The sequence below is a fragment of the Chelmon rostratus genome, chromosome 23, assembly GCF_017976325.1.
Source record: "Chelmon rostratus isolate fCheRos1 chromosome 23, fCheRos1.pri, whole genome shotgun sequence".
NCBI classification, from domain to species: Eukaryota; Metazoa; Chordata; class Actinopteri; order Chaetodontiformes; family Chaetodontidae; genus Chelmon; species Chelmon rostratus.
In genome coordinates this window covers 5,035,093-5,044,822 of record NC_055680.1, presented here as the reverse complement: position 1 = coordinate 5,044,822, position 9,730 = coordinate 5,035,093, and the positions used below count along the sequence as shown (strand labels likewise).

At 45.2% G+C, this 9,730-nt stretch overlaps 1 protein-coding gene across 1 annotated transcript in view; it reads left to right on the top strand.

The window, feature by feature from the left end:
- Positions 1 to 215: 215 nt before the first annotated feature.
- The window catches only part of fgf11a (fibroblast growth factor 11a), a 72,013-nt gene continuing 62,498 nt past the window's right edge, over positions 216 to 9,730 (top strand). Inside the window, exon 1 of the mRNA XM_041965687.1 lies at positions 216 to 408. Within this exon, the coding sequence (XP_041821621.1) occupies positions 216 to 408 (193 nt within the window). The remainder of the gene's footprint in view (positions 409 to 9,730) is intronic.

Genomic DNA, 9,730 nt, shown 5'->3' with positions numbered 1-9,730 from the left:
CTCTACCCGTCCTCTCCCTCTTTTTTTTCTGCCCTTCTCCCCGTTGCTTCGGCCCATTCTCAGAAGCTCCCTCTTCCGCTCTGCACCCCTCCCTCAGCGGTGCTCCGTCGCCCTGGGTGAGTGGGCAGGGGGGTGGCCCACGGTACCCCCCGACACCCGGGCGCCACCGAGCTGCCAGAGGCTGGTGAGGCGGCGGCAGGGTCAGCGCTGGGAAGATGGCCGCTCTCGCCAGCTCCCTCATTCGCCAGCGCAGGGAGGTCAAGGACCCCCAGGCAAACCGGCAGATCGCCAGCAAGCGAAAGCCCTGCCCAAAGAGCAACAAGTCACTCTGCCAGAAGCAAATCCTCATATTAATATCAAAGGTTCGACTATGTGGCAGTCGAGGGAGAAAAATGGAGAAAAGACCAGGTGAGTTCCCGCAGACCCTCCTATTAAACCAACCCCCCCTTTCCAGTTTCTTCCTTCCTACCACACTACAACCCTCTTCATCTTCTGTTCTTCTTTGCTCCGTTTCCTGCCTGTGCTGGATAACTGGATTTTGATGGTTGACTTGCCAGACTACAGATTAATCCTCAACCGTAAAGCCTCAATAGAGAACATCCCCAGCCTGTAATTTCCAGTTCAGGACTTAATCTGAATCTGGGAACCATCCCAGCCCATCTTCCTGGTAGCTGTACACTACATGGCCTGTGTTTATGGCAGCGCAGGAAATGGACAGAGTAAATTCCAGCTTAGTACCACTGACCAGAGACGTGACCTAGCCCGTGTTGTGACTGCAGTGATGACTTTGTTGAGGTGTCAACAGATCCAAACACACGCTGGTAATCTGCAAGCACACAGCGCACTCGCCTCATACACACAGTGATTTACTGTGATATAAAAATGTCAAGAGGCACCTCATTTGCAATTCTGGGGGCCATTACTCTCCCCGTGCTTCCCTCAAGGCAAGTGAAACACAGTGCGGCCTAATTTGTCTTGTGTTTTTGCATGTTGAATGTAATTGCGAAATTATTCATTGGAGCTAAATGAGACCGTGACACATGATTTGTGCAACGAGTGTGTCTGTGCTGCATATGGTGATTTCAGCATTACGAGCCAAAGATAAATCGATTTTTGAGGATAATTCCTCCGTTGTATTGATATCGTATCTAAACGATTGCAGATCGTCAGACAGTAATCAAGGTCACAGGGTCTTGGTGAAAGCTTTTGGCTCTATTTTGGAAAACACATTTCTAAATTTAGATGAGGACAGTCAGGGCTGAGCAGTAAAAACACACACTCGACAGGCTGGCCTTTCGTCCGTGAACACACGGCCAGACCACATTGATGCCAAGGTTTGTTTTTACATCGGTGTCTTTCATATTATAGCTTCATCATTTGCCCTTGATTCAGTTAATGGCTGAATAATAAATAGTTGTTTTTTTCCTGGATAGAATAGTGTCAGCTGTTTAAAAATATTTTTTCTTTTTTAAAAACTTTTAAAGTCATTTTTTTTCTCTTTTGGAAGTTTTTTTTTAAATCAATTTTTGCATATTATTATACATATTTGTAGTTTTTCTTTGCTTTCCAGAACATTGTAGAGTCTTTTTATTCATTTTCTTTCTTTCGTTTCTCCCTATAAAAGTGTCTCTCTCTCTCTGTGTGTGTGTGTGTGTGTATCTTAATGTGTGAGTTCCCTGAATGAGCTTGTCCTCGCCTCACCAGTCTTTTCCCATCCCGTGCAAGTGTGTGTGTGTGTTTGTGTGTGTGTGTCCTGTGATATTTATTACCTCGGTGTGCCAAGTTCATCATGATAATTACATGGGGAACCTCTAACTTTGGAAGCTGCTTCTACCACAGAGATATTGTAATTATGGTTGTAAAATATGTCGGACAGGTCGTGGCAGTGCCAGCTCTTTGCGGAAAGGCCACGCGTGCTCCATGCCCGTTGTTTGAAGCCATTTTCATCTCTAATGGCTTCAGTGCTTCTCACACTCTTATGGATTTATTATGGTAATCATGGGACAAGGTGTGGAGGCTGTGGTTAGGGACGCATTACCAGCTTCACCATTGCAGGTTGTGATTTACAGAGGTCTGTGTTAAGTACCGTGTGCGGCAGTGTGCGTCTTCATCATTCTTTCAGGGAGGTGTGTGTGTGTGAGTGTGTGTGTTCAGCACATGGAGGACACTGTTGACCCCTGGCCATGAGTGTGTGTGCTAGCCGGTGTATGTGAATGTGTATTCTCCTCATGCGTGAGTTTCTCCCTCCCTCTCTGAGCTTCAGCCCGAGGCCACAGTTGACCCCTGGCCAGGAATAAACGACTAGAATATTCCTCCACCTCCTCAACTTCCTCCTCCTCCTCCTCCTCCTCCTCCTGGCAGAACTTCAGAGCTGCCTGCTTGCATCTTGCATACACTTTCTCCTCCAACTGGCTTCCATTATTTCTACTGGCATCATCTGGCTGCTATTGGCTTTTCCTGCACGCTGTGGCTCATAGTCTCTTGCATTGTCTCGTATTTTGATTGGTCCCCATTGTTTTTGGATGGCTTCCATTGTTGCGTTGACTTTCTTTGGCTATGGTTGCCTTCTCTTGGCTTCTGTTGACTCTTGAAAGACACTTCAATAAAATCAGGGACCATACGATCCTGGGAACTAGCTGAGGCTCATAAATATATAATATGTATATAAATTTGATCCAGTTTTCACTCCAGACAGCTGATAACAGTATGACATATTGCAGGCTTGTGATTTATAATGCAAGAAAACCCCATATTTCTACTTTAATGCTGCACAAGGACAACAACTTTCATTATTATGTTTGCATCTACATTAAAAGTCTAATGTCACCTATGATGAGATGTACAGTTATGCCCAAGTCAGCAACTGTTTGCCACAATTCTCAGGAGAAACACTCAGCAGCACCTAAGCAATATGATCACCCTCAGGTTGCACCAATTATGGGACGTTTCAACAGACAACCAATAGTGAATAAACAACGTTCTGTGTTACTGGTTTAAAATCAGACAAGTACCAATTGTAATATAACCTGTTCTGTGGTTTTGTTCTTCTCACACTGACAGTATCGTCCACAGATCAAAGTAGCCTCTACATGTTAGAATTATTTTCAAGAGTTCGGTTATTGCTTAAAAATTATCTTTGGATAGCAAAAAACACACTGATTCACATTTTAATGTGTTTGTGCTTAAAACATTTTAATGGAAACAGTGCTCCTGCAATGATAAAGTTTCAGTTTTTCTTTGGTCCTTTCCTTTCAGGACATGCAAACATCCACATATATTTCACCCGATTTGACTCGCTGTGAAACCCCAGCGTGTGTCGCACGCTTGTGATCCCCCTTGAAAACAGACAGAAAAAGCAATCACTCTTTTTTTTTCTCTTTTTTTCACCACATTAAGAGTTGAGACTAAAAATGTGTCAGCACACATGAGCTCCTGTGGCCCAGTTTTTAAAATGTGGCCACCTTATTTGAAGTCCAGTATGTTCTAACACTTTTGCATGGATAAACTAACGGCACCTCAGATACGCAGTGCTCCTGTGTGTGTGTGTGTGTGTGTGAGTATGAGTATGTGTGTGTAGATGTTATCCTACATCTAACACTGTCTGCTTGTGCGTCACTGCATTGTCACTGGATAGGTTCCCTTTGTACTGTTGAAGGCCATTAGAGGTTTTTGAGAGGAGGAGTTGTAACAAATGTGTGTGTGTGTGTGTGCGTGCGCATGTGCATGTGTGTGTCAAACATTCGCTACCTGCGTGCCATTCAGCGATGGGTGTTGGGGGTGGCTTGTGTTTGTGTGTCCTGGCCTGACCCCCTTACCTCCTCTCTCCCACTGTCATCCAGCATCTCTCCCCACTTTGTCACCCCCTCACCTCTGTGCACACACACACACACACACGCACACACCCCCTCTAACCCTCACCTAACCCATACTAATGATGCCCCAGCACTACAGCCCACTCAGCTTATAACAAGGTCATCTTGCCCTGCACAAACACACACTCGCAAGCAAGCTAGCCTTAGCAGACACACACACACACACTTTCAAGCGCAGATACTCACAAGTTCATATATCTATAATTACGAGCACACGCACACTTGCATAAACACAAACAGAAAAACACTCCTACACACATTCACACAAACTAATAAATCAGTTCACACACACACAAACAAATGATGAGATTTCATGATAATTCATGGAGGGAGTGTGGGAGAGAGATAATTTTGCCCTGGCTTTGCATGTGTATGTATTTGTGTGTGTGTGTGTGTTTGTGTGCAGGGCTGATATGATCTAATGAGGATGTTAAGCCGCCTATTGGATATCAAAGCGAAACCAAAATAGCTTGTGTTGTCCTCTGACTGCCTGCTGGAGCTGCTGTGGAAGCCCTCCTCTCTTCTGTTAACAGGATAGAAAAACACCCCGAGTTGTGACAGCAGCACAAGGCCAATTGTTCATCCAGCGACTGCGAATTGGTGTGTGTGCAGACATGTATTACTCGTTTTGGGGACATACATCTGTTTAAACAGTCATGTTGTGGGAACTGTTCTTCCTTAAACCAGAGACTGTGTAAACCATGGATGTAATAGATTCATTCAGAGCTATTTTGAAGCTCAGTGACAGTGACTCTGGTCTTCGCCATCTTGGCAGTGCCTCACTCCACCAAACTCCTGGCTAATCCGAAAATGGGCAAAGAGGTGCAGTATGGGTGGAGCTGAGCTGGACGAAATGAAACCTGGTTGCTGGTACCTTGCAGCAACTTTAAGCCTCAATGTAATTTAAACGAATTAGTTGTATAAAAAATCACCCCAGTACAGTTATCATGAATGGGAAAATTGGCTCAAGACAAAACCTTTTTTGTACCAGGCTGTATACATTTGCATTATGCATATGCGGTGCCCCTGGCCATAACAAATTATTGAATACATATATCCCACTAACCCCGGCGATGGCTGGAACTGCTTCTCTTTGGCGAGCCGTCTGATATGTTACTACGATAATGCTGCTGACAGCCGGTTTTTCAGGTTTGGGCCAGTCAGTCCTCAGCAGAACCGAGTCTCTGCAAGAGTCGCTTTTGAAAAGAACTGCCCTCAGTAGTCAGTCGTTGTTTTGCAGCTCAATTACATTTTTCATGTCCTGAAACCTCTCACCTAATGCCTGAAGGAGTTTTTACACTCAGCAGCATATTCAGATGTCACAGCAGGCTTTTGTTCTTGTAGAGCAGCGGAATGCAGTGTTTCCTCTCTCCAGTTGCCACAGCTTTAATTTCATTCCAAATTATTTCACATTTGAAAGCAGAGAGCTAAGAGGCTGCTGGAGCTTGAGGTTCAGCTCTGAGAGGTTCTTATTAATGTCCACCATGAAGACCAAATCACTTAAACACCTGCGGTCACTGAGTGTCCACGTCAGGTTTTCCTTCATCTCCATGAATTATTCCAGACAAACTGACACTTTGGAACAGTTTTACTTCCTCTGGTGTTAGCAGCAACAAGCCTCTCCTTCACACATCCTCCCTCTGAGTGAGGGTTTAGCTTCTTAGCTACTAGCTCGCTGAACACTAAACTCGCCTGTATAACAGCGTCTCTGTCACAATGTGTGGTTTTGTGAAAGCTGCTTGTTGGGCTCCCAAACTCGTTATATGAACCCCTACATGCGTGTTGCATTCAGGGACAGCTATAGCTATTTTTTGGTATTAATGAATCAACACCGTCTGTATCCGTAACATAACGCACATATACCATGCACACTTATGGTTATTGTCAGGGTAAGTCTCCGGGAAATGAGCGTAAGCCTTTGTAATGACTCCAGAAGTGATGTGCATGTGTGCGTGTGCACGTGCAGGAGAGCGAGAAAATATATGCGTGTTGTGTCAGAGACAAACGACAAATGATGTCTGCACAGGCACGTCGCCCAGACTCTGCGTTCGTGTGTGTCTGTCTTTGTGTGCTGGTGTGTGTGAGGCTCATTGTTGTGCCGTGATTCATCAGGCCACACCAGCTCCTCTCATTAACACACACTGATTTATCAATAATGTGTGGCATCGTTTGGAGAGCACACATTGACTGGGGCGATTTACTGCCTCGTAGACCGGACACTCCGGACGGGCTACACCAGGGAGGACTATATTTCTCTCTCTCTGTCTCTCTCTCTCTCCCCCTTTCTCCCACAGCCTCGAGTCCCCCCCCCCTCCACACCACTCACTTATCTTCTCAAGGACATCTGGCTTTCTTTTAACTGTCCGTCTCTCTCTCTCTCAGTCTCTCTCCTCACTCGCCGTATTTTCCCACTGTGTCTAATCATCTTGTCTTGGGGCCAGTAAGTTAGTCACTTGGTGCTACAATGGCAGAGATACTGTCGGTATTGTGCTGCCATGTTACGTAACCGTGGTTCTATTGTTAATGGATCAGGAGCGAGCGTGATGCACATCTAATGTGTGGAACTCTAATCTTTCAGTTTTGGAGTTTGTTTGTGTGCTATTGTCCTCTTTCCTTCTTGGTGTGTGCACATGATGCAACTCCATGATGCTATAGATACAATGAAGTCAATATGAATGCGATCCATATACATTTATATTAATCTTAGACATAACACATTATGATGGATGCATTATGCTTTCTAGTTCCCAGGCCAAAAGCTGTGTTTTTGTGGTGCCCTCATTTGTTGACCTCTGGCCTCTCAAAGCCTCTCACACGCTTTTTTAAATAGAGTAGCCAGGACTATTTAAAAATGGAAATTTACTTGATTTAAATAGTTGTAATTTAAGAGTCATGATGATTGCATATATGTAGAATCAAAGTTTGTGTGCAAGCGTCACTTAAACAGTGAGAGGGATGCTGGGACTGAAAGCTTTGTCAGTTGCTGTTATTAATGCACAAATGAATCCTCATGGCTTTCTGTTTATGATTGATTTGCAGTAAAAAAAAATGCTGCCTTTCTCTAACATTTTGTCGACATTCTTGAGGATGCAGCAGTGTTGTTGTTATCAATGGTCAAAACTGATCAGGTTTCTGTGTACGTTCATTATCGGCACGTTGAGAACGTCGTACATCTGTGGCAGCACCAAAAACACCAATCAAAGCTTGTAGTGTGAGTTAAGTAGAAGATTCATAAAAACGTACAGCATCTGCTCAGCACACAGCATGACTGTCCATGGTGCAGATTTCTGCAAAATGCCATATGCCAAATATGTTTTTTTTTTGTGTTTTTTTTTTTTCAGGACAAAAAAAAGGGGCTGAAATGGCCTGCACTGACTTCATGGCACCTGTTTACATCACTCAAAGCATGATGAGAACCCTGGTAAAAGATGCTAAAAGAAACTAATGCTCCAAATGCCTCATTCTTGGCTTTCATATCCTCATAAACAGACACTCATACAGTATGTACACAGGTGTTTAGTACCTCACATACCAATTGCTGCTAACTAAGGAATAATGTGGTAACTGTACCATGCGCCTGTAGAGAAAAGGAGTGAAAAGCGAGCAGAATATTCAGAGAGTTAAAAGATGCCCCGCCCTCTGAAACAGTGCAGTGGAGACGCAGAAATGAACAGCTGTACAGTAAAACACAGTAAATGAACCTGCTACGAGCCAGTGGGCATTTAAAATGGCTTCATTACATCATTGTTTCCGAAAGGATGCTCATGAAAGGGTTTTTCTAGTATTCTCACTGTGGAGGTCCACCAGGCCACACATAGAGCTGGGTCACATCTGAACATGTCACACCTCTGCTCTGCTCTGTTCTGTAGCGCCCACAGACAACAACCAGCAGGCATAGATTCAGTCACATGATCACCTGTCACATGTAGCACCAAGAACTGCTTTAATATTTCGCAAAGTGCAGGCTCTTATATCTTTTGCTCATTAGCTACAGACAACCTGATTGTCCCCCATCAATCACCAAGAAGAAATATTGCCACATGCTTTACAGCGTGGATTAGCAGCAGCCGGCGGCCCGCTGCTGTTTTGTGACAGTGTCCGCCCTCCCTCTCTGCCAGTGCGGCAGATGTTGTGCATGAAATGGTGCCTGGAATAAATGATTTGGAGATGCTAACATTTGGCCTGTATGATGATCAATGTGGGCTTTCAGCGCCGCCCCTCCCAGCCAATTGATTTATGGAGCCGGCCACCATTTGTTTTGCTGCGGAGCGTTTTTGGATGGGCATCAATCATCATTATCAGACAAAATAGAACATTTCTGGTGCTTGTGTGTTTGTGTCCTGTTGTGTTTCAGCATGGGGGAAAAGTTTGCTTGTGTGTGAGTGTTGGTGAGGATTGTTGCTGGGTTTACGAAGGCTCCAGCGCCCTGGTCGGAATGAGGTGAGCTGCTTGGACTCAGTGTGGGCACATTCTTGGCTCGGCACGGCACCACACTGAGAACAGCAGCGTGTTGAGAGTCCCGTCAAAGTGTAACGAGAGCAGGCCAGTGAGGTCGGGTCTGGAAACTTTGCTCTTCGAATGACCTCAAGCTGAGATCCTACCACATACACACACACACACAAACACACACCTACAGGGAAGCATGGCTGCATGCATGCAAATATGGTCACGTTTATCTACACCGGCGCTCAACATCTTATTTTGCATCAGACAATTTCCACTCCGCTGGGATTCACCGTTTTGAAAGCACAGGTAGCAAATGACCGGCGAGCGTCGAGTCAGCATCTTATGCCTCCCCCCACCGACGACCCAACCTTGCTTTCCTCAATGTCAAAAAAATGCCACAGAAACAGTGCACTGCCCCTTTAATCAATGCCTGTAGTTACATCGCAATATTAACATGCTGAGGACAGTAAAGGCAGCATTAGCATTTTATGTGCAATCAATTTGCTGCATGGTTTGTGTGCAGAGCTGAGCGGGACGCGTGTCACATGGAGATGCTAGTTTAGGCGTACGGGACACGCACATGCACACACACGCACACACACACACGCGATTGTGTGAAAACACAGACAGCATGAACGCCTTCTGGCGAGATCCCAAACAAGACATAGAGGCACGCGAAGGCACAGAGATCCACAACGGCACTGAGCGAGCGCGCGCACACACACACACACACACACACCCTGGTCATGGGGGAGAGTTTGATCTCTCAGCTCAGCCACACTGTCCCTGACCGAAGTGACGAAGTGACATTGTCGAAACCAAAACTCATTAAATCATATGACATTTTTATCCATCTGTGTGTGTGTGTGTGTGCACACGTGTGTGCGTGTGTGTTTACCTCTCACTCTCACAAACACACCACCTCAAACACTTCCAAACCTGCTGCCGAGTGATGTGCGAGAATAAACCAAAGCCTTGCGGGGAAGAGTCTGTGTGTGCATGCCTTCCTGCTTGCGTCTGTATCTGATTACGTGTTAATTTACTTTGATCACAGAGACTGTGGCACCCAAGGGTGGTGTAGGATTTACTGACAGGTGCTGCGGACCAGAGGATCATCACGCAGTTGTACGACCTCGGCCCTCACATTTGTCTGTCTCCCTGTCATTGAAAATGCAGCCTGTGAATGAATCCTACTTTATTTCTAATTTAGAGGTGACAGAGAAGATAAAGTGAAGCAGTTATTTGACTGAAGTTCTGACTCTCCAGCTGTATTGAAATCCGTAAGCCTACAGTACGATCATTTCCTTCTGGCAGCTGTAAAACTGGATGGTTTGTTAGTTTTAATGAGTCTAAACCTGCCAGACTTGTTTAGAGGGGAGCTGAAACCACATAATGTATTTTCTTTATAGAGG